The sequence below is a fragment of the Nomascus leucogenys genome, chromosome 8 (genome assembly GCF_006542625.1).
Source record: "Nomascus leucogenys isolate Asia chromosome 8, Asia_NLE_v1, whole genome shotgun sequence".
Classification (NCBI taxonomy): Eukaryota; Metazoa; Chordata; class Mammalia; order Primates; family Hylobatidae; genus Nomascus; species Nomascus leucogenys.
The window spans coordinates 107,689,102-107,714,146 of NC_044388.1; the positions used below are offsets into that span (position 1 = coordinate 107,689,102).

The following is a 25,045-nucleotide window of genomic DNA, read 5'->3' on the forward strand; positions in this document are numbered from 1 at the left end:
AACCAGGATCATGACATGGATGCCCCCTGGTGTATCTATTATTTGACATTGTTGTGAAGTTCCAGCTAATGCAAAAAATAAAAAAGTGAAATTTGTAGTATGAAAACTAGAACAGACAAAAAATTATTACCTAGCTAGACTATCCAAGAGTCAATTAAAAACATGGAACTAGTAAGATAACTCAATAAAGTGGTTGGATAAAAAATAAATATACAAAAGCAATAGTAATAACCAGGTACACTTGGAAAAATTTAAAATTCAACTTATAATAGTGATAACAACAGTAAAATTTAGGAATAACTTAACAAAAGATCTGGAAACCAAATTAAGAAAATTATTTTTAAAAACTACCAAAAGGCCAGGTATGGTGGCTCATACCTGTAATCCCAGCACTTTGGGAGGCTGAGGCAGGCGGATCACCTGAGGTCAGGAGTTCAAGACCAGCCTGACCAACATGATGAAACATCTCTACTGAGAATATGAAAATTAGCCAAGCATGGTGGTGCACACCTGTAATCCCAGCTACTTGGGAGGCTGAGGCAGGGGAATCGCTTGAACTTTGGAGGCAGGGGTTGCAGTAAGCTGAGATCGTGCCACTGCACTTCAGCCTGGCTGACTGTGTGAGACTCCATTTCAGAATACATAAAAAATAAAATAAAAAATATCAAAAGACCAAAAATAAACAACAAAATATCCTGGTAGAAGATGTAATATACAAATATCTCTTTTTTATAGATATTTTAGATAGATTTAATACAATTCTGGCAAGAAAACCAAGCTTTAAATCAATGACAAAAATTATTTTAAAATTAATTTGGAAGGAAAAATATGCAAAGATTGCTAATCTTTTTTTTTTTAAGTTGAATGAGAGGGGACTTTCTTCACCAGATATTAAAACTTACCATAAAGCTATAATAATCAAAATGGCATGGCATTGCCACAGAGTTAAATCAGTGAAAAATTATTGAAAATCTAGAAAACATTACAAGTATATGTGGAAAGTTAACACTTGCTTAAAATGGCATTTTAATTGAGTGAGTAAAAGAAGGTTCCTAACAAGCAGAGTTGCTATCTGGTTGGAAAAAACAATTATTCTAATATTGTGTGCAAAAATAAATTCAAGATGGATTAAAGAGCTAAGTATAAAATTAAGCTCTAATCATAATAAAGCTTAGGAAAATATGTTTGTAACTTCAGGGTGCTGGGGCAGTATGGAAACAGGAGGCCTCTTAAAATCTAGAAAACCATAGAGGGAAAGATTGATTTATTTGAGTCCTATATATTAGGAACATGCAGATTTCAATCATGAGATATGATTTTTACCCACTGGATTGTGAAAGAATTAGAAAAGTGGACACATCTAGAGTTGCAGAGGGACTGCTGACTCTCACATTTATTACTAGTGGATATGTATTGCCATAATCTTTGTGGAAAGGAGACTGATGGTATCTATTACTAATGTATGTATGGACCAGGCATGGTGGCTCACACCTATAATCCTAGCACTTTGGGAGGCCAAGGTGGGAGGAGTGCTTGAGTCCAGGAGACCAGCCTGGGCAACATGGCGACATCATCTCTACAGAAAAAAAAAAAAAAAAAAAAAAAAAGGCAGGTATTATGGCATGGGCCTGTAGTCTCAGCTACTTGGGAGACTAGAGTGGGAGGATTGCTTGAGCCTGATGTCGAGGCTGCAGTGAGCTGTGATCATGCCACTGCATTCCAGCCTGGGTGACAGAGCAAGAGCATGTCTCAAAAAAAAAAAAAAAAAAAAGAGTAGGTATGTGAGAGGAATTTAAAATTTTTGCACTTTTAACTGCTTATCACTATTGATTTGCATATATATATATATATATATATATATATATATATAAAATGTTCCTGTCACGTATGCATGGGCATATAACTATGGACATATGTATGCAAAGAATAGAGTCTGAAGGATTTATCCCAAATTGCTGATAGTGGCTGCCTTTGGGGACAGAATGTGATGAGGAGGGTTTGTGCAATGCATTGCTGAATTTTAAAATAGGATGTATTGTGAATTTAAAAAATAACAAAAAATATGCACGGCTTTTGACTCAGAAATTCTAGTTTTAGGATTCATAGTCATGAAGAAGGAAGGGTCTGCTTTCCTGGAGCTAGCAGTCCAACATGGGAGACAGACATTTAGCAGATAATGTAGCTGCAAACTATTCTAAAGCGCCACGAAGGAGAGGTAGCTCCTGCAAATCTGAAATGTTGAGTGCAACTGAGAAAAAACTGCCATTAAATTAGAGTGCACCCTGATTTAAGAGATGTGAAAATATTTCTTAGAATCATTCAGAGGTGGTTGAGTGAGTGGTGAAAAAAGGTTTTTTTGAGCATAGGTTGTGAGTATATTAACATTAAAAGTCAACGAGATGCTGCCAAACTATATTCCAAAGTGGTTGCATCATTTTGAACTCCCACCAGCAATGAATGAGAGTTCCAGCAGCTCCCCGTCCTCATCAGCCCCTGGGATTTGTCAGTCTTTTACATTTTACCTCTTCTGGTATGTGTGTAGTAGTATTTCAGTTTGGTTTTAATTTACATCTCTCTGATGACTAATAATACGTAGGCTTTTATCATGGTTTTTTTTTTTTTTAAATACAGACAAGGGTCTCACTCCATTACCCCAGGCCGGAGTGCAGTGGCATGTTCACAGCTCACTGCAACCTGGAATTCCTGGGCCTAAGCAATCGTCCTGCTTTGGCCTCCCAAGTAGCTGCAACCACAGGTGTGCACTGCTACATCTGGCTGATTTTTAAATTTTTTTATAGAGACAGAGTCTATGTTGCCCAGGCTGGTCTTGAACTCCTGGCCTCAAACAATCCTCCTGTCTTGGTCTCCCAAAATGCTAGGATTACAGGTGTGAGCCACTGCACCTGGCCTAGCCTTTTATCATGTTTATCAGCTATTTGGATATCTCTTTTTACAAGGTGCCTGTTCAAGTTTTGTGCCCATGTTTATGTTTGACTGTCTTTGTTTTAGAGCAGTTCTGTATGTATTTGGGATGAGTCCTATGTTAGATACAGTATTGCAAACATCCTTTCTCACTTGGTAGCTTCCCTTTTCACTTTTTTTTTTTTTTTTTTTTTTTTTTTTTTTTTTTGAGACAGTCTCGCTCTCGTCGCCCAGGTTGGAGTGCAATGGCGTGATCTCTGCTCACTGTAACCTCCACCTCCCAGGTTCAAGTGATTCTCTGGCCTCGGCCTCCCTTGCTTTTCATTCTTAATGGTGTCATCTGATGAAAAGTTCTCAATTTTGTTTTTTTTTTGAGATGGAGTCTCGCTCTGTCACCCAGGCTGGAGTGCAATGGTGCAATCTCTGCTCACTGCAACCTCCACCTTCCAGGCTCAAGCGATTCTCCTGCCTCAGCCTCCTGAGTAGCTGGGATTACAGGTGCCTGCACCATGCCCGGCTAATTTTTTGTATTTTTAGTAGAGATGGGGTTTCGCCATGTTGACCAGGCTGGTCTCAAACTCCTGACTTCATGTGATCCTCCCGCCTCAGCCTCCCAAAGTGCTGGGATTACAGGTGTGAGCCACGGTCCCCGGCCCCAAATTCACTTCTTAATTCTGATAATTTATCTGTAGATTCTGTTGGGTTTTCTATATACATAATGTTATATATATATAATGAGTTGTCTTCCTTTTCAATTCTTACCCACCTTGGGTATTTTTCTTGCCTTATTGCACTAGCCGGGACCCCTATTATAATGCCGAATAGGAGTGCTGACAGCAGGCAACCTTGTCATTTTCCCAGTCTCAAAATTAAGGCTTTCAACATTTCATCCTGTGAAAAAAAACAGATTTTTTTTTCAGGTTAAGTACCCTTCTATTCCTAGTTTGCAAAGAGTTTTAAAAAATTATGCATGGATATTAAATTTTATTTTCATGTATACTGAGAAAATGATCAGATTTCATCCATTAATATGGTAACTTATGTTACCATACTAATTTTCAAATGTTAAAATAGCTTTTCATTCCTGGAATAACTTCATCTTGATGAGGATGTATTATTATACTTTCTGTATTTCACTTTGCTAAAATTTTGTTTAGGATTTTTGCATTGTGTTCATGAGTGAAACTGGACTGTAATTTTCATTCTTGTTATGGTTTCGGTATCATAGTTATGTTGGTCTCATCACAAGAGTTGAAAATGTTTCTCATTTTCGTTTTTGGAAGTGTTGTATAAGATCTGACATTTTCTTTTCTTTTCCTTTTTTTTTTTTTGAGATGGAGTCTCACTCTGTTTCCTGGGCTAGAGTGCGGTGGCGCCATCTTGGCTCACTGCAACCTCCACCTCCTGGGTTCAAGCGATTCTCCTGCCTCAGCCTCCCCAGTAGCTGGGATTACAGGTGCCTGCCACCACACCCAGCTAATTTTTTGTATTTTTAGTAGAGACGGGGTTTCACCATGCTGGCCAGGCTGGTCTGGAACTCCTGACCTTGTGATTCACCTGCCTTGGCCTCCCCAAGTGCTGGGATTACAGGCATGAGCCACTCCGCACGGTCAAGATTTGATGTTCTCTATTCCTCAAATGTTTGGGAGAGGTGTGTTAGCACTTCCCACTAGAAGCATAGATTTATCCATTTCTCCTTGTAGTACTGTCAGCTTTTGCTTTACATATTTTGAGGCCATGTAATGAGGTGTATACAAATTTAGAAATTGTCAAATCTTTTCGGTGTAATTTATATCTTTACAAAGTGTTTCCTTTGTAACTCTAGCAATGCCTTTTGCCTTGAAGTCTGTTTTTTCTGATATTAATATAGCTATGCCTCGGGTTTTTTTTTTTTTTTGGTGGGCCATATTTGCAGAGTATATCTTTTTCCAAAATATTACTTTCAACTTTTCTGTACTTGTAACTTAATTTTTATTTATTTATTTAGAGACAGGGTCTCACTTTGTTGCCTGGGCTGGAGTGCAGTGGTGGCGATCACAACTCACTGCAGCCTGGAATTCCCAGGTTTGGGCGATCCTCCTACCTACCTCAGCCTCCCGGGTAGCTGGGACCACTGGCACTCACCACTACACCTGGCTAATTTTTGTCGTTTTTGTAGAGATGGGGTTTTGCCATGTTGCTTGCCCAGGCTGGTCTTGAACTCCTGGGCTCAAGCAATCCACCTGCCTCAGCCTCCCAGTGTTGGATTACAGGCATGAGCCACCATGCCCAGACAAGACATTTTCATGGCTGTCCTACATAGCAAGTGTTCATTTATCCACCTGTTTACTCTTTTTGTTGCTCTTTCATTCTCTCCTGCAAGTGTGATCTTCCATTTGGGATCATTTCCCTTCTGTCTGAGACAGTTGAGTCTTTGCTTAGTGTGGGTCTGCCAGTGGTGAGTTTTCTGTTTTTGTTCATCTCACAGTATCTTGATTTTGCCTGCATTCTTTTTTTTTTGAGACGGAGTCTCGCTCTTTTGCCCAGGTTGGAGTGCAGTGGCGTGATCTCGGCTCACTGCAAGCTCTGCCTCCCGGGTTCACGCCATTCTCCTGCCTCAGCCTCCTGAGTAGCTGGGACTACAGGCGCCCACCACCACGCCCGGCTAATTTTTTGTATTTTTAGTAGAGACGGGGTTTCACCGTGGTCTCAATCTCCTGACCTCGTGATCCGCCCGCCTTGGCCTCCCAAAGTGCTGGGATTACAAGCGTGAGCCACCATGCCCGGCCGTCTCTTTGGTTTTCAAAAGCTTCATCATGCTGTGCTTTGGTGTATTCTTCTTATTTATTATCCTGCCTGGAGGTTCATGAGGCTTCTGGAATCCAAGGCTTGATGCTTCCAGTCAAGGACTGATCAGGAGACATAGAGAGTAATTTGGACAGGAAAAGATTAATATAAAGAATAACCCGAAGAGAAGAGAAACTGTGAGTGCTAAAGAATGCCCTAGGGCTAAAGGTGAGTACCCAAGAAGAAAAAACTTAGAAGGGCCCAATCCCCATGGCTGGGATTGAGAAGTCACCGGAGAAGGTGTGAGTGCAGCTCACTGGGCCCCGGGGCCAGAGCTGGCTCACTGGGCTGGGCAAGTCCCTTTGAGGTGCAGGTAGGCTGAGGCTGGTAGGTGGGCATGCGTTGGGAGTTGGGGCGTTGGGAACCTGCTGGCCAGCAGGGTGGCACAAGGGTGAGGTGTGCATTACCCATGCCTGGAGGGCCACAGCAAGGTGGCCACCGTAACACCACTGGGGCTGAAGTGACAGGTGTGCGGTAGGGGCAGGTCTCCACACATGCCTCTAGCAGCCATTGAGCCAGAGCAAGGACAAAAGGCCAGGGCTTTCCTCTAGCAGTGTCTCTCCAGCGTCTCTACTGACAGAACTTAATGTGCTCGCTGCAAGAGACCTCTTCACTGCAGAGCAGGTAACGAAGGGTGGACTTGGACATGAGAAGCGGTGACATAACTGGCCAGTTGGTTTAGGAAAACTTTTTAAAACAACAGCTTTATTGAAGTATAATCTACATATCATAAAATTTACTCATTTAAGTATATGATTCAGTTATTTTAAATTTGCAGAATTGTGCAACCAGCACCGTGATCCAATATTTAAGCTTCCATCATCCCCAAAGACCGTTCATGTACCCCTTTTGAGACAGAGTCTTGCTCTGTCACCCAGGCTGGAGTGCAGTGGCGCGATCTTGGCTCACTGAAACCTCCACCTCCCAGGTTTAAGCGATTCTTATGCGTCGGCCTCCCGAATTGCTGGAATTACAGCCCGGTGTGGCACACACTGGGCTAATTTTTGTATATATATTTTTTTTCCCGAGAGGGAGTCTTGCTCTGTTGCCCAAGCTGGACTGCAGTGGTGTGATCTCGGCATACTGCAACCTCCACCTCCTGGGATCAAGCAATTCTCCTTCCTCAGCCTCCTGAGCAGCTGGGACTACAAGGCGCCCGCCACCACACCCAGCTGATTTTTGTATTTTAGTAGAGACAGGGTTTTCCTTTGTTTGCCAGGCTGATCTAGTACTCCTGACCTCAAGTGATCCGCTCACCTCAGCCTCCCAATGTGCTGGGATTACAGGCATGAGCCACTGCGTAATTTTTGTATTTTTAATAGAGATGGGGTTTCACCATATTGGCCAGGCAAGTCTCAAACTCCTGACTTCAGGTGATCCACCTGCCTTGGGCTCCCAAAGTGCTGAGGTTACAGGCGTAAGCCACCGCGCCCGGCCCCTCATGCCCTTTTCGTAGTCCGTCTCTGTTTCCACTTCCAGACAACCATGAATCTGCTCTCTGTATCTATAAATTTGCTTTTTCTGGACACTTCATATAAATGGAATCATGTGATAACACACCCTTTGCATCTGGCTTCATGTCCATGTTTTTCTTTCTTTTTTTTTTTTTTTTTTGAGATGGAGTCTTGCTCTGTCGCCAGCTGGAGTGCAGTGGTGCCATCTTGGCTAAGTACAACCTCCACCTCCCAGGTTCGAGTGATTCTCCTGCCTCAGCCTCCCAAGTAGCTGGGACTACAGGCACCCGCCACCATGCCCGGCTAATTTTTTGTATTTTTAGTAGAGATGGGGTTTCACCATGTTGGCCAGGATGGTCTTGATCTCTTTACCTTGTGATCCATTCGCCTCGGCCTCCCAAAGTGCTGGGATTACAGGCGTGAGCCACCGCACCCGGCCTCCATGTTTCTTTTTTTTTTGAGTCGGAGTCTCGCTCTGTGCAGTGGCACGATCTTGGCTTACTGCAACCTCCACCTTCTAGGTTAAGCGAACACGTCCGGCTAATTTTTGTATTTTTAGTAAAGACAGGGTTTCACCATGTTGGCCAGGCTGGTCTCGAACTCCTGACCTCAAGTGATCTGCCTGCCTCGGCCTCTCAAAGTGCTGGGATTACAGGCGTGAGCCACTGTGCCCGGCCATGTCCATGTTTTCAAGGCTCATCCATGTTGCAGCATGTGTCAGCTCATTCCTCTGGATTGCTAAAGTGTTCTACTGCATGGAAATACCTCATTTTGTTAATCGTTTCACCAGCTGATGGACACTTGGGTCCTCTCCCCTTTTTGGCTAGTGTGAATAATCCTGCCGTGAAGATTGATGTAAACATGAGTCGTTCCTTGCTTCTGCTCTGACCTTTTCCTTTCTGCTGGTCCACTTACCCTTAGGACTTCCATCCCTGGGTCTCCTCCTACCTGGTTTGCTCCATCCTGTGTCTCTTCATGCTGCATTCTACCCACAGCGTCTTTTTTTTTTTTTTTTTTTTTGAGATGGAGTCTCACTCTGTCTCCCAGGCTGGAGTGCAGTGGCGTGATCTTGGCTCACTGCAACTTCCACCTCTTGGACTTTAAGCGATTCTCCTACCTCAGCCTCCCAAGTAGCTGGAATTACAGGTGCCCGCCATCACATCCAGCTAATTTTTGTATTTTTAGTAGATATGGGGTTTCACCATGTTGGCCAGGCTGGTCTCGAACTCCTGACCTCAAGTAATCCACCTGCCTCGGCCTCTCAAAATGTTGGGATTACAGGTGTGAGCCACCGTGCCCGGCCCACCCACAGCTTCTAACCTATCTCCAGTTCACTAATTTTGCTCTTAAACAGTCATTGAGTTCTTCATATGAGGTATTTTTTGGTTTAGAATTTCCATTTGTCCTGTTTATATTTTCCAATTATTTGCCAAATTTCTCAGGCTTGTGTTACTCCTAGAAGAGTTAAGCATTGCGCATTCACACTCACATTTAAGAACTCCAAATTTCAGCCTACTGATTCTGTCAAATGCTTCTTTTTTTTTTTTTAGCAGGAAATGCTTGTGCCCTAGTTATTTTTTGCTGTATGTGAAAAATTAAGAAATAACTAGAGACCTAGGATGATGTTAACCTCTCCAGTTTCTTTCTTTCTTTTTTTTTTTTGAGACAGAGTCTCACTCTGTTGCCCAGGCTGGAGTGCAGTGGCGCGATCTCGGCTCACTACAAGCTCCACCTCCCTGTCTTGCCATTCTCCTGCCTCAGCCTCCCGAGTAGCTGGGACTACAGGTGCCCGCCACCATGCCCGGCTAATTTTTTTGTATTTTTAGTAGAGATGGGGTTTCACCATGTTAGCCAGGCTGGTCTCGATCTCCTGACTTTGTGCTGGGATCTCCCAAAGTGCTGGGATTACAGGCATGAGCCACCGTGCCCGACCAAACCTCTCCAGTTTCTTTGCCTTTGTTTCTGGCAAGTGCCTGGGTTGCTGGGTGTCCAGAATCATCTTAATCCAGTTTCAGGGACTGAGACGATTTAGAGATGGCTCTGTCCCTGTGAGGGTTGGTATACTTGTCATGGGTCACCTTCCACCTGCAGGGTAGCTCCCTGAGGTTTCATTTCAAAGCCTGGTGAGTTCTGGACTCTCCCCTTTTTTCCTTAACTACCCTTTTGTCTGACGTTCTGCTCAGTTCCTGGGCCATGTCATCTGGAATTGCCAGACGCCCTTAACATTACATGGCCTCAGGTGCCAGGCTTCCCTCCTGTCTCTTCCTGAATCCTGGCCCAGTAATTCCTCCTTCTCTCCTAGCTCTCTGATGACTTTAGGCAGGGTTTTATTATATATATTACATTATTATTTTATTTTATTTTTTGAGACGAAGTTTCGCCCTTGTCACCCAGGTTGGAGTGCAATGGCGCGATCTCAGCTCACTCCAACCTCTGCCTCCCGTGTTGAAGCGATTCTCCTGCCTCAGCCTCCCAAGTAGCTGGGATTACAGGAATGCGCCACCACGCCTGGTTAATTTTGTATTTTTTTTTTTTTTAGTAGAGATGGGGTTTCACCATGTTGGTCAGGCTAGTCTTGAATTCCTGATCTTAAGTGATCCACCCACTTTGGGCTCCCAAAGTGCTGGGATTACAGGTGAGAGCCACCTGGCCTGGCCGCAGGCAGGCTTTTAAAATTGATCAAGCTTTCCTAGCAGGACGGCTGGGTGGAATCACTAGAGTGGTAATTCTTTAACACATGTTAGAATTAACTTCATCAAGGACCACATAAAGTCCTTCCTTTGATTTCCTTTGGAATAGTTTTGAATTTATACATTATCTGGGGGAGAAGTGACATCTTTACAAAAATTGGCTGGGAGTGGTGGCTCATGCCTGTAATCCCAGCACTTTGGGAGGCCAAGGCAGGTGGATTGCTTGAGCCCAGGAGTGCGAGACCAGCTTGGGCAACATGGCAAAACCCCGTCTCTACTAAAAAATAAAAATAAAAAAAATTAGCTGAAGGTGGTGGCATGCACCTGTAGTCCCAGCTACTGAGGAGGCTGAGGGGGGAGGATCACCTGAGCCCAGGAATATGAGGCTGCAGTGAGCCAAGATCACACCACTGTACTGCAGCCTGGGTGATGGGAGTTGAGACCCTGTCTCAAAAAACTCCCAGAAAGTTAATTTTCCTATCCACAAATATTCACATCTCTCAATTTATTAAGGTATTTTTTACAGTTCTTAATAAAATCTTATCACTTTTCCTATAAAGGTTTCACACATCTTTTGCTGGTCTAGGACCTTAACACTTGTGATGCTAGTATAAATGGGGTCCTTTAAGAATTACATTTTTTGAAGCTGGGCGTGGTGGCACGTGCCTGTAATCTGAGTTCCTTGGGAGGCTGAGGTGGGAGGATTGCTTGAGACTAGAAGTTTGAGACTGCAGTGAGCTATGGTCACATCACTGCACTCCAGCCTGGGCAACAGAGCAAGACACCATTAAAAAAACAGAAACAAAAACAAAACAGAAAACAACCCCAAATCCTCAAAAAACAAACAAAAAAAGGATGACATTTTCTGATTGCTGATTGACTGTATATAGGAATATATGGAACTTTTTATCTGGCTGTATAGCTAGCCACCTTGATAGATTTTCTTGTTCATCTCTCAGTTACTTTTCTTACAACATTGGCAAGGATCTCCAGTACAATGAACAGACAAGGAGTTAGTGGGATCTTTCTTTTGTTTCTGATTTTAAAAGAAGCACTTTGACTATTTCACAATTAAGTATGTCTCTATACGATCTTGGAAAGTAACCTTTATCAGATTAAAGAGGCTTTCTATTTCTAGTTAACAAAAAGGGTTTTTTTTTTGGCTGGCCGCAGTGGCTCACGTCTGTAATCCCTACACTTTGGGAAGCCGAGGTGAGTGGATCACTTGAGCTCAGGAGTTCAAGACTAGCCTGGCCAACATGGTAAAACCTGGTCTCTACAAAAAATAAAAAATTAGCTGGGTGTGGCAGTGCGTGCCTATAGTCCCAGCTACTTGGGAGGGTGAGGTGGATCACTTGAGCCTGGGAGGTCGAGGTTGCAGTGAGCAGATGCCATGCACTCCAGCCTGGGAGACAAAAGCGAAACCCTGAATTTTTGTTATTCATAATAAAAATAATGGCCAGGTGCGGTGGCTCAAGCCTGTAATCCCAGCACTTTGGGAGGCCAAGGTGGGCGGGTCACGAGGTCAGGAGATCGAGACCATCCTGGCTAACACGGTGAAACCCCGTCTCTACTAAAAATACAAAAAATTAGCCAGACGCGGTGGTGGGCGCCTGTAGTCCCAGCTACTCAGGAGGCTGAGGCAGGAGAATGGTGTGAACCCGGGAGGCGGGGCTTGCAGTGAGCCGAGATCGCGCCACTGCACTCCAGCCTGGGTGACAGAGCGAGACCCCATCTCAGAAACAAACAAAAAAAGGATGTTGCATTTTTAACAAAGGCTGTCCTGTGAGTAATGCGGTGATTCTATGGCTTTCTCTCTTTAATTTGTTAGCGTGGTACATTCGGGAGAAGAGAGGCCATGCTGTGAAAATAAACCCTGATGTCTCCACGGCTTCATTTTTCATTCACATCAAGCAAGCCCAGCGTGGGTGAGTGGGGTGGTCCCTGTCCAGGCTCCCCCAACTTGGGGCTCTGCCATCTCAACACCCAGACTCCAGGAGCACGGCGGGTGGGAAAGAGTAAGTATGGAGCTACACAACAGTCCTCAAACACCCAGCCCACAGTGACACGTGTCTGCCTCTCAGATCTCAGGCAGGGGGCTGGGAAGTGTAGTCCCCTGTGTGCCCAGGAAGGAGATGCAAACCAGAGGTGTGGAGCAGCAGCATCTAGCGTGGGGTCAGTGACATCCATTAACCGACTGAAATTATTCCATCCTTGTATGTTTGAGATAAGCCCAACCAGGCCAGGAAGGACTGATTTTTATGTGATGCTAGTTTGGGGTTGCTAAGATGATTTTATAAGTTTTGTATCAGTATTCATACATCGGATGGACTTGTAATTATCTTGTACTGTCCTTGTTTTGATTCGATGTCAAGGTTATGTTCCATTCATAAAACAAGTTTAGTGTTTCCCCTTTTTCTTTTTCTTTTTTTTTTTTTGAGACAGAGTCTCGCTCTGTTACCCAGGCTGGAGTGCAGTGGTGCGATCTCAGCTCCTTGCAACCTCTGCCTCCCATGTTCAAGAGATTCTCCTGTCTCAGCCTCCTGGGTAGCTGGGATTACAGGCACTCACCACCCACCACCATACCCGGGATTTTTTAGAAGGAGTCTCGCTCTCTCGCCCAGGCTGGAGTGGTGGTGCGATCTCGGCTCACTGCAAACTCCACCTCCCGGGTTCATGCCATTCTCCTGCCTTAGCCTCCTGAGTAGCTGGGACTATAGGTGCCTGCCACCACACCTGGCTAATTTTTGTATTTTTAGTAGAGATGGGGTTTCATCATGTTGGCCAGGCTGGCCTCAAACTCCTGACCTCACTTGGCCTCCCAAAGTGATGGGATTACAGGCATGAGCCACCGCACCCAGCCTGTGTGATTTTTGGATTAAGAGAAGTGAATGAGGTAAAGAAGTCTGCAAAGTGCTTGGTACCCCAAAATGCTCACCGGACACTGTTCCAAGTATTAACTCATTGAAACTTTGTGAGACCTTAGGAAGCAGAGGCTGTTATTATCCCCACTTCCAGCTGGGGAAACTGGGAAGCAGAGAAGAAAACCACTTACCCAGGGTCCTTTTGCTTATCAGCTGCAGAGTCAGGACACAGCCCTTTGCAGCCAAGGACATATTCCCCCAGACTGCTGGCAGCCAATGAGGGACTCAGATGGCCCGAACCACACCTTGACTGCTTCCTAAATAATGCACCCCTAGTGAATGAATGAAAAAAAAAAAAAGGTTTGAATGAATGCTGGGGCCTGCCTCTCATCCCACCGGGGGAACAATGAGCAGTCAGCCATCATACCCCATTCTCCAGCGTTGCACCACTGGGGGCGGGACCCAGATTGTTGACCGACTGCGAGGTCAGAGCAGGTGGAAGGCTTGGGGCCCTCGGCTCAGACACCTTTGGTGGGACCCCAGTTCTTGGTTGGAGCAAGCATCTCAGCCTCCTGGGTTACTGGCTAAGCATGCACACTCTCAGGCCCTGGGCGGGGACACTCTGGGGGTGGGGTGGAAGCCAAGGTGTTTCCTCCGTGACTATGGCGGCTCCCTCAGTGAATCTCGCAGTCTGCCGGTCACCAAAGACGAGGGTGGGTCACAGCAGCTGCTGCCCCGCAGCCCTGGTGGGAAGGCTGAGGCCTGAGGTCCATACTTGGCACGTCACCTCCTGCTCACTGGGGTTGTTGGGGCCAGACCAGGTTCCTGGCATTGCTGGCAGGAGAGGGAGATGGGAGTGGAGGACTCAGGAATGGACTGGTCTCTCTCGGGCCTCTGTGTGCTCATTGGTCGAACTGGACAAAAGCAGATAATGAGGAGCCTGAGGTATGAGTGGCTGAGCAATCTGCCCGAGGACACAAGGAACAAAAGAGAGAACATGGGCTTCCATCACCTACGAGGTTCATGGAGGCTTCAGGGTGGTGCCTGACATACAGGCAGCCAACAGCTGAGGGGATGCTGGATGCCTGCCTGATGAGGGGTCCCTTCTATCAGATCTTGTGATCAGCCCAGGAATACTTGGCCTCCTCCCTTTAAAGGGACAGACTTAAGCTGCTGCCTTTGGGGGGCATGAGGGGAGATGCCTCCTCCTCACCAGGTCCGACCTCTGCACGACCAGTTAGAGAGAGATGCAGAGATCCTGGGCTTCCCCAGGGGCCGCTGTGGGGCTGAAAGCTGGGGACTAGGAACCAGGGTGAATATGAGGGCTGGCCCTGATCCCCGCCATCCTTGGGTGGCTATGCCGGGGTGCTTGGTCTCAGGTGCTAGGGTGGAAACCCTGGGGCACAGGTGGGCCGTGGCGTGGGGGTGGCTCTGGGAGGACAAGGAAGACAGGGAGATGGTGAATGGCCTCCCGGAGCCATTGGGCCCTGTGCCTTACTCCGCATGGAGGGGACAGAGCACACCTCAGGGCAGAGAAGGGACTGGAATCCCTGGGGCCTCCTCACTCCGTCCCTTGTAAGTGCAGAGGCTCTGCTGTTCCTCATCAGGGCTGGACCCGAGCCTCTGTGTGCCGCCTCCTGGGCAGCAGAGGACACACCGCAAAAGGCACACCATAAAGACAGTGCTTCTGGGCCCTGAGGAGCAGTTCTAGAGCCTGTGCCCCCAAATCCCACCCGAGGAATGCCCTTTTCACCAGGACACTGGGGTGAGGGGCTCTTGTGCATGAACCGACCTCTGGGGCACGAGCAATTCTTCGTCCAGTTGAATGCTTCTAGGGCACAAGGCCTAGGAATGGAGCTGAATGACCCTCAGCCTCCCAGGAGCCCCGCCTGCGAGAGGGGTCTCAGAAAAGAGGTAGCAAGGCCAGCCTGGAGCAGGCTGGACTGTCACTGTAGTTGCACACATGCAGCTGGGCTCGGACATGGCATTGGGCAGCTTTCATCTGTGTTTATTTTTTTTTTTAATATAAAAGTTACATGTTTGAAATGTCTGCAGGAAGATGCCACCATCAGACAGGTTAGCTGGGGCATATATATTACAATGTAACCCTGTGGAGGTCGTGGGGCCGGAGCGGGAAGATGCTCCCCAGAATCGGGTTCAGGTCAGACATGGTGTGTGCCTGCCCCTCCTTGCCCCCCTGACACCTGCAGGTGAGGACTGACCTCTGCAAGGAACGAGTCCTCCGCCTGGCTCATGTCTGTCTGTGAAGACTGATTCCCACAACCCGCCTGGCCCCCCCAAAGGAACAGACGAGCCACGGCCAGGCCGCAGCACTGAGCACAGAGCTCAGCAATAACCAGGGCCAGGTGCAGGGGGTGCAGGGGGATGCCTGCCATCAATAAGTTAGACATACATCGCACCTTGCTGTCCTCACACAGGGAACCCCTGGGCACTGCTCATGTGCTGCCTGGGCCCTAGTGCTCAGAACACCAAGGGCTCCCAACGAGGGCCTGGGGAGTTGCTTGGGCACACTGGCGCCAGGCACAGAGTCTGTTCTGAATTCGGGGAAGGTGAAGAGACCCCACCTCTATCCGGCTCAAGCCCAAGAACAAGGCAGACAGAGCTGTGGACAGCACCTGACCACAGACACGGTTCCGCCTGCTGCTGGGGTGAGAGGCCTGGTTTCTGAGGCTGCAGCATGGCACTGGCATTGCCTATGCTACAGAGGGGGACTCCTACGAGTCTCACAAATACAGGGAGAATTTCAGTTCGCACAACCCAAGGGCCCTGTGTGCAGAGCGGCCCTCACACGCGCACAGCAGCATTCAACAGAGCTGGGCAAGGGAAGGGGAGAGAGAGGCAAGGATTGAAATGAAGGGACTTCAAAAAGAAGGAACAAACTAAAAACCCAACCCACACACAATACTGTTAATAAGCCAGCGACTCTACACACACACTCCTTAAATAATAAAGTGACAGGTCCCCGCTGGCCCCGCAGGACCACCGCCAGAGGGGGTCCCGCCTGCCACTGCACGGCTTTCCTCCCTCTATCTACAGGACAAACAAAACACGGGAGAGGGGAAAAAGCCCACATTTTCTTCTGATAAATGCTGTTCAAAAACCCATGAAGGACTCAAAGTGACATGGCTGTTTTAAAAAAAACCTAAATGATCAACAGATGTTGCTTTCTATATTTTTCCTTTGTTCTGTTTGAACTGGGCTAAGTAAGCACAGTTAGACCCTGCTGTTCACTTGACCACGTCCTAAACCCGGGACAAGTGAGCACTCATTCATGCACAGCAGACCCGGAGGCATGGGCTGGGGCAGCACGACTGGGTTCCCGCAGCGCCCTGCCTGCAGGCTCATGCTGGAGGCCACGGAGCCAGGCGGCACAGGGCAGATTCTGTTTGCCAAGCGCCCCACAAGCCTTGCCCAGATTGTCAAGCTCAGCAGCGAGAACGGTTTTGACGAGGAGGATGGAAACAGCATCTGCTCTGGAAGCCGCTCTGGTGTGGGGAGAGTGGGGAGAGGGCGCGCCTGCTGCAGCTGCTGCCTTAGGAGGCTCCTCTGTGGCCAGGCTTCTGCCTCCCTGCACCCCGAGGGCCCACTCGGGTGCCTCAGGGATGCCCTTCCCTCCCAGAGGCACTGACAGCACTGGCTGAAAGGTCTGAAGAGCCAGAGGAGGAGCCCCACTGGCCGGCCCAGGATGAGGCAAGGAAGGAGGGGAAGCCAGGGGATGGGGAGGGACAGGAGATGGGAGTTTAAGGCACACAGCGAGCGATGGAGGAGGGAGGTGCTGGCCTCTCCCCTCTGAATTAACTCCCCCAGGAGCTCAGCTCTGGCCTCAGTTTGGTGAGGTTCAGAAGACTCCCAGCAATAAAAAGTATTTCTTGGATGATCAAGTCCTCCCTTACTCCAGCCTCCTCTTCTCAGCTCCCCAGGTGGTGTGGGAGGGGCCCAGTGGCCTGGGGTGGGGGGTAAGGGGCAACGGGATGACAGAGACTGCTGCTGCTCTCAGGCAGGCAAGGGAGGCCCTGATGGCGCCAGTACCGCGGGGCAGAGCACCAGCTGCGGGGCTGCTAAGGCGTCACCTGCGTACCTTTCCGGGCCTGCTGAAAAGCTCACATCATCCTCCATGCATCAGAAGCAGAAGCGGAAAGTGAAAGGATCTTCCCCCGAGTCTACTCTGCATTCTGCCCACCCAGCTGCTTGCCCCCATTCCAGGGCCCCTGGAGGACAGCCCACCCAGGAAGGCCTCCACTCATTTGAGATTTCAGAAGATTCAGGGACCCTGGAACTTAGGGAGGGGGAGCACCCACCACTTCCTTGGTCTGTTGATGAGGTCTCTGCTGCTCTCTCCCTGGAGGGGAGTGGGTGGAAGGTCAAGAGGGGAGAGATGCAAGTAAAAGCAGAAAACAAAACCAAACCAGAAAACCACCGGTTTGCAGATTGGCAACAAGACCTGCCTGCTGGCTGCCCTGAGGCCCATGGGTCTGCTCCCACAGAGGAAGGAGGCAGGAAGCGGCTGGCAGGCTCCAGCTCCCGCCCGGCCCCGCTGAGGCCTGGCCAGCCTCGTGGCTCCGAGGCCGGGACTCCTGCCATGCGCCTAACAGGTCCAAGGTCCTCTCCGGTCTGGGAGCTGCCCTCCGCGCCCCTTGAGCATTCTCCTCGATCCCGGCGTCTGCTCCTAGGTCTTCTCTTCCCGGTCTGTTTTTCTCCTTGTTATGTTCCTGGGTTTAATTTTCAGAGAGAGTTCCCATAGGGCCTCCTCAGCCAGGTGGTCACTGAAGTCATTGAAGAAGTTTATAATGTCGTCGTTCCTCCGGATGTCATAGTGCCTGGTGCAGGGGATGGGGAGCAGTCAGTGAGCACCTGTGTGGGCTGGACGGCCTGATGGCGCCACCCTCCTGGAAGGTGCCTCGGGGATCATCCCCACAGCCTCGCAGGAAACGGATGCTGCAGGGGCTACCGTTAACCAATGTGACAGAGGGGACACCAGCACTCAGAGATGGTGCCACCAGCACGTGGAGCACAAACAGGGCCCTGAGGCTGGGCTGCTCACAGGGAAGGGGCCCCAGGTGACCCTACTGCCCCCAACAATGCATGCCAGGGCCCGCCCTGGGGGAGCTCTGGTGCCTCAGAGTCAGGCAGGCCAGGGTTTGTCAGGCCCTTCTCACAGCAAGGTGGGCACCAGCTTCTGGTGTGTAAAATGGGATGACGAGCTGTGCTGTCATGGGGTCCAGGCCCAGGGCCAGGCTAGGCCTGGCATGGAGCCTGGTGGGCATGCTCTCAAGTCAGCCTGGCAGAAACTGAAGGGCCCGGACTATATCTCAGCAGTGGCAGGTCCCTGGGTCCTCTGTGGCTCCCCCTCCCCTCGGTGTCCCGGGCTGTCTCTCCTTGCGTGTGGCCTGGGGCTCAGCTCTACCCAGCACCCCTGGGGCGGCGGCACTCACGCCTGCTGGAAGCACCGCATGCTGTCAAGGATGTTGAACTGCTGCCACCGCTTGGAGAAGTTCACTTTCCCGTCGATGTAGTCTGGGTTTCCCAGGTGAACGAAGGTCAGGTCCTGCAGGATCAGCCCCCTGGGAGGATGGGTTAGGCAGCCTGTTACTGCTACAGGGTTTGGAAGCAGCAAGGGCTAGAGTCATGTGTCGGGTGCTAGGACTCACAGTGAGCAGCTTCCAAACCCCAGAGCAAACCAAAGAGCCACTCTGGGATGTCTCTTTCCCAGAACAAACTCCCACCTCAGCCTCTGGCCTCTGGCTCCACAAGCACCTGCTGGGGACCTCAGAAGCCAGTATGCTGATGAGGACCCTAAGGGTGACGTGGCTGCCATGGCTCAACCCACACGGGCAAAGCTGTGGGCTGCTAAAGTAACATTAACAAATGAGCAGTAAAAAAACCAAAAAAAACAAAAAAAACAAAACACAAACCAGGGGGCAGGGGCAGAGATCTCCTTTTATTAAGAGGTGTGGCGGGCTGGGTGCAATGGCTCACACCTATAATCCCAGTACTATAGGAGGCCGAGGCAGGAGGATTGAGCTCAAGAGTTTGAGAACAGCTAGGCTGGGTGTGGTGGCTCACACCTGTAATCCCAGCACTTTGGGAGGCCAAGGTAGGAGGATCACCTGAGGTCAGGAGTTTGAGATCAACCTGGCCAACATGGCGAAACCCTGTCTCTACTAAAAATACAAAAAGTAGCCAGGCATGGTGGTGCATGCCTGTAATCCCAACTCGGGAGGCTGAGGCAGGAGAATCACTTGAACCTGGGAGGTGGAGGTTGCAGTGAGCCAAGATTGTGCCACTGCACTCCAGCCTGGGTAACAAGAACATAACTCTGTCTCAAAAAAAAAAAAAAAAAAAAAAAAAGAGTTTGAAATCAGCCTGGGCAACATAGCAAGACCTCGTCCCTACAAAACATACAAAAATTAGCTGGGTATGGTGGTGTGCGCCTGTAATCCCAGCTACTAAGGAGACCGATGTGGGAGGATTCCTTGAGCCCAGGAGTTCAAGGCTGCAGTGAGCTATGATTGCACCACTGCACTCCAGCCTGGGTGACAGAGACTCCGCCTTTATTAAACAAACAAAGAAACAGGCCAGGTGTGGTGACTCATGCCTGTAATCCCAGCACTTTGGGAGGCCAAGGCAGGTGGATCACCTGAGGTCAAGAGTTCGAGACTAGCCTGGCCAACATGGTGAAACCCCGTCTCTACTAAAAAAATACAAAAAAAAAAAAAAATTAGCCAGGCGTAGTTGCGCATGCCTGTAATCCCAGCTACTACTCAGGAGGCTGAGGTGGGAGAATTGCTTAACTCAGGAGGCAGAGGTTGCAGTGAGCCAAGATCATGCCACTGCATACCAGCCTGGGTGACAGAGTGAGACTCCATCACAAAGAAACAAACAAAGAAACAAACAAGGTGTAGTAACTTAATAGGTGCTTCTGACTGCAGAGGACTTAAGGCCAGATGAGAAGGACGGTGGCAGTTCCTCCACTCAGGGAGAACTCAAGCTTGAGGGAGCAGATGTGGAGCCACGGTGGGAAAGACTGTTAAGAGCTCAGAGCAGAAAGGCTGGGGATTTGTATCTCTGAGGGTTGAGGCCTCGAGGGCAGCCCTGCAGTAACCCTATAGGATGTGCCATTGAACACTCAGCCTTGGGAGGCTGCTGCGTTTTTGGTCTCTCGGAGATTCTCAGTGTCTACCAGTATATACTAAAGGCTCTCGTAAGTCCTGCAACCGACACTTGTTTGGCTTTGGTTGTTCCGCTATGTCCCTTTTCTATGAAACACATATTTCCTCTCGCCCATGGTCCACATTCAGGAAGCACTTTCTGAACTTCTTTACACCAAGGCTCTCAAGGTTCCTCGGTGGCTGTGCATCCTCAGGTTGTTCTAATGCGCAGCCACGTGTGAGGACACTGGAATACTGTGTGATGCCGTGTGTGGGGAGAGGGGCCATACATCTGTCACAAGCATGGCTGCACATGCTCACTGGCAGGCTACAGAAGGAAATGAGAGTGGGGCTGGGGGCTGGGGAAGGAGAACCCGTATTCTTCACCTGAGCCCTTCTTTTCTGTTTAAACTGTATTATAAGAAGCATTATATATTATATATATGTATTGTATATTATGTATTATAACTGTATTATAAGAACCTTAAGTAAAACCGAAGTACAAATGTCTCCATTAGAAACTCTTAAATTAGGATTTCTCTGCCGGCACCTGACAGATCTTCCCCAGAGCAATGGAGGCAAACCCAGGCGGGGCTGGGGGCCTGGAGGGGCTGCTACTCACAGGTACGGGATGCACGGCGGTTCCACCTCTGAGAGGGCGGCCCGGTAGGCTCGGAAGGAGGACGAGCTGTCGATCAGTGTGCAGTACTCGGCCAGGCCCTGGCAGGACAGGACAGGACAGGACAGGACCGGACCGGACAGGGGTGAGCGAGTGCTGGGGCAATGCTGGGGCAGAGCCCTGGTCCTCCTCACTAACTGGAGGGTCAACCACCCTCTGCCCAACTCCACAGGTCCCACTATGCACAAACACCCAGCCAGGGGTGGTCCTGGCCCTGGCCAGCAGGGATTCTGTCCTTTCCGAGTGTCATCCCAACCCCTGGTCACAGGGGGACTTCAGGCCGTTTTGTGGAGAAACACCCCACGGTACTCATTGTGCCTGGGCAGCCAGCGCTTGCGTGTGTACGATGTCCCGGAAGATGGGCTCCTGCCTGGCCCTGCTCGGCAGTGCAGCCAGAGGAGCTTCCCAGGCACACACTGAGTGGCGTCACTCCTGGCTCAGAGCTGCCTTTGCTCTGCCCTGTACTCAGGGAGGACCAACTAGAGATAGCATGTGACCTCACCCTCCCCAGGGCTGGGCGGCTTCTCTCCTGCAGGGGCGGGGGGCTCCCACCTAGTAGACTCAGCCAGCCCTGCCCCGCTCAGAAGGCCCCTCTCCTGCCTCTTCTCCTGTTAGGTGCCTCTCCCTGAAGTGCTGCCTCCTCAGGACCCCCCATGCAGAGAGGCCGTGAGAATTTCCCAGCTCTCCCCATACACTAGCTTACAACCATCCCTGAACATGGGCTTGAATAAGAAGACCCTGGGTGGCCTGGCTGACACCTGGGTCTCTGACATGACCCCTGGGTGGCCTGGGTCACACTCGGGTTCCTGACACGACCCCCAGGTGGCCTGGCTGACCCTCGGGTCCCTGACATGACCTCTGGGTGGTCTGGTCACACTCAGGTCCCTGACACAATCCCTGGGTGGCCTGGCTGAACTTGGGTCCCTGACATGACCCCTGGGTGGCCTGGCTGACACTCAAAGCCATGGGTTTTGCCCCCATTTGCAGAATTATTTCCCTACACAGGATAAAGGTCTAACTCCTCACCAGGCTCCTGAGGCTCTCATGACCTAGAGCTGGTCCCCTTCTCCCGGGATGTGGTCTCCTGGCCTCCTCCTGTCCCTGGAGGTGCCGACCCCCACCTGCTCCTGGCTGTGCACTCCTTTGTCCCCTTTGATTTTCTTCCCTTCCCAGGAAACTCCTCCTCCTCTACAGATGGTAGCATGAGTGACACTTCCTCTGGGCTGGTCCACCTGCCCACCCTTCTTCTTTTAGTGCTTATCCAGCAGAAACTCACCCAACATCATGTTGGGCTGTTCACAGTGCGTCCCCAGCACCTACCGCAGCACCCGGCCCGATGCAGACCCTTCAGAAGAATGGGCTGAGGGTGGGCGGGGGCGGGGGAGGCGGGAACCTGGGGATGGGCCTGCTGGGTGGCAGCAGAACACCAGGACGTGACCACCCCAGAACCAACCTCGAAGCTCCCTGGGGCCTGAAGATTGGGGATCAGAGACACGAAGGTGGGAGGGCAGCTGTTCTGGCCACACAGCATGTCAGTGGCAGAGCAGGGGCCTAGGCCCAGCGTTTGCTCCAGTGGGAGCACTTTCTGCCACAGCTGGTCGCCTGAGGGCTGGGCGGCCCCCCTTACCAGCCACCCTCCCACCCACGCCCCAAGGCCACTCACCTCCGAAGTCTGCTTCTGCCACTCCAGCCTGCGGATGGGCGCCGAGTCCAGGGCAGAGAGGATGGCCAAGTAGGAGTTGAAGTTATTCAGCTTCCGCAAGTGCTGCAGAGAGAGGGGCGGTGCTGTGAGGCAGGAGGGCAGGCGGGTCCCGGGCTCCCCAAGCAGGGACTGATGATGGGGGCCTGGGGAGGACTTGGCCACCATTACCTTCATGATTTTGATGAACTTCAAGAGCAGCCGTTCCCTGTCCTGGGCCTTTTCTTGTAACATGATTATGGACCGGACCCTGCATGGACCAAGGGAAAAAGAAACAGCTGAGCTGACAGGTCCCTGCAGGCCCCAAGGGTCCTGGTGGAGACAGGACCTGTATGACCCCCATGTCAGTGGCCATGAGCCCACCCCTACTGAGTACCTGCAGCCTGCCCCAGGCATAGACCTCGTTTCTGCTCTCCAGGAGCTCATAACATCCTGGGACAGAGGCACAACGAAATCTGGTGAGAATAAATCTGGTGACCATAAGGAAATCTGGTGAAGGCCCAAAGGGGGCTTCAAATCTGCAGGTGGAGCACAGGAGGATGAAAGCAGAGTCTTTCCTGACAAGGATGGACCCCAAGTACCAGGGGGCTGGGCAAATTCCTTGTGCGGTGCCCGACTGGCTCAGGGAGACCTGCTAGCACGTGAGGTAAGAGGTCACCTTTGGCAGCCACGAGGGAAGGAACCTCTAAGAACCTTAGTAGCAACCAAAGCCGAGACCAAAGCCAAAGGCCAGTCTCATCTGTGCAATAAATGCAGCAGGGATGTCATGCTGGCCACAATTTCCTGTGGTTCACAGGGACCACTACCAGGGTCACTTGGAGGAGGTGCCACACTTTGCGCTGCTGGTTCTTTTTTTTTTTTTTTTTTTTTTTTATTTAAGAGACAGGGTCTTGATCTGTCACCCAGTGCTGTGAGTATATCTGACTGTAGTCTTGAACTCCTGGCCTCAACTGATCCTTCTGCCCCAGCTTCCCAAGTAGCTGGGACTATAGGTGTGCACCACTGCACCTGGCTAATTTTAATTTTTTGTAGACAGGGGGGTCTCTATGTTGTCCAGGCTGGTCTCGACCTCCTGTGCTCAAGTGATCCTCCTGCCTCGGACTCCCAAAGTCCTGGGATTACAGATGTGAGCCACTGCACTCGCACCTTTGTGCAGCCAGGCCCTGTGGAGTGTGCCCCTGAGCTTCTTGCAACCAGCCAGAGGCTGGTGTCAGAAGCCAGGCTTGGGGCCTTGTGTGCAGCTTCCGTCTGCCTTAGAAACCACATCCTGTTGGGCAAAACCCTACCCTGGATTGCCACAGTTAAACATGCTTTCCCCAGGACGGAGTGCTTCTGTGGGGAGGAAGGTAGGCAAAGGGGAGACGATCTCGGGGCCTTTAAAACACATCAGACATTCTCCTGGAGGCAACAGTGGGTGGGTGGGGGTGGCACAGCTGCTGAGCTCTGGGGGGTCCTGCCTGATGCTGAGCTGCTATGGGGGCTTTGTCGCCTCTTGAAGAGACAAGAGCTCTGGTTTATAAACACACTACTGGGATTCATTTTGATTTAAGAATTAAAGACTAGGCTGGGAGCGGTGGCTCACGCCTGTAATCCCAGCACTTTGGGAGGCTGAGGTGGGCAGATCACAAGGTCAGGAGATTGAGACCATCCTGGCTAACACAGTGAAACCCTGTCTCTACTAAAAATACAAAAAATTAGCTGGGCGTGGTGGCAGGCGCCTGTAATCCCAGCTACTGTGGAGGCTGAGGCAGGAGAATGGCGTGAACCTGGGAGGCGGAGCTTGAGGGGAGCCAGAGCTTGCAGTGAGCCGAGATCGCACCATTGCACTCCAGCCTGGGCGACAGAGCGAGACTCCATCTCAAACACACACACACAAGAATTAAAGACTAAATGCAAACATTAACGTTATAGAGCCCACTCCTTTGCTAACTGTTCTGTCAGGCAGAGTCAGTGTGAGCATCAGCTTGAGATCGCCTGGCAGTGACCAGGGCAGGAGGGCAAACTCGACGCCCTTCCCAACACCACCTATGGCGGACATCGCTCCTTGACCCTGGCACTCTTCCCTGCTGAGCCTCCTCGACCAGGTGGCCACTTCCAGCAAGCCCCGTCCTGTCCCTGCCCGTCCTCTGCCTGCCCCTGTCCGTCCTCTGCCTGCCCCTGTCCTCTGCCTGCCATTCATGGTCAGTGCTCACAGGGCCCCCCAGGAGCTTAACAGATAGAGGCAGCTCCTTCTCCTACCATTCAAGCTCCCTGCAAAGGAAAACGCAGAGCCCACCCAGACGTGCCACCATCCAGCGCAACAGGGCTTGGCGCTGGGCCCCTCTTACCAGTAGGACATGTTGTTGAAGTGCTCCGTGAACTGGGTCAAGTTGGGGCTCTTCTCCTCATTCTGCTCTTTTGCCCAAAGCAAAACCTCAGGAATCTACAAAAGGAAAGAAGGCAGATGGAGGTGGAGCCCCAGCTTTCCCGTGATGGGGGTTTCTCTCATTCAGGGATAACCAGTGTGGCTTCCCCTGGCAGGAGCAGCCTGTTACCTCTATTTTATAGAAGAGCTCAGCATCCAGCAGCGTCAGCTGCTCCGCTATCTCATGGCTGTGAAAGTCGTGCAAGGTCCCCGGCCTGGAAGACAGAGGTGTGAGAAGAGCTGTCAGGGGTGGGGAGGGCTGAGCAGGCCCGGGCTGCAGGCATCAGAGCAGGAGAGCCTCTCTGCCCAGCAGGAGTGCGGAGGCTATGGGGCGGGGA

The 25,045-nt window shown here is 50.3% G+C and overlaps 1 protein-coding gene across 7 annotated transcripts in view; it reads right to left on the minus strand.

Annotated features, from left to right (window-relative positions):
* Positions 1–12,493: 12,493 nt before the first annotated feature.
* The window catches only part of RAPGEF1 (Rap guanine nucleotide exchange factor 1), a 164,452-nt gene continuing 151,900 nt past the window's right edge, over positions 12,494–25,045 (minus strand). For 6 of the 7 annotated variants that reach the window (XM_030818073.1, XM_030818074.1, XM_030818072.1 and 3 more), the window contains 7 exons: positions 24,838–24,922; positions 24,631–24,725; positions 22,475–22,553; positions 22,268–22,369; positions 20,548–20,645; positions 18,210–18,338; positions 14,739–17,594 (listed from right to left, as the gene is read on the minus strand). In XM_030818073.1, coding sequence (XP_030673933.1) covers positions 17,444–17,594; positions 18,210–18,338; positions 20,548–20,645; positions 22,268–22,369; positions 22,475–22,553; positions 24,631–24,725; positions 24,838–24,922 — 739 coding nt within the window. In that variant the 3' untranslated portion in view covers positions 14,739–17,443. Of the gene's footprint in view, positions 13,671–14,738; positions 17,595–18,209; positions 18,339–20,547; positions 20,646–22,267; positions 22,370–22,474; positions 22,554–24,630; positions 24,726–24,837; positions 24,923–25,045 lie in introns of those variants that run through there. The other variant, XR_004031460.1, reaches the window with a different exon arrangement.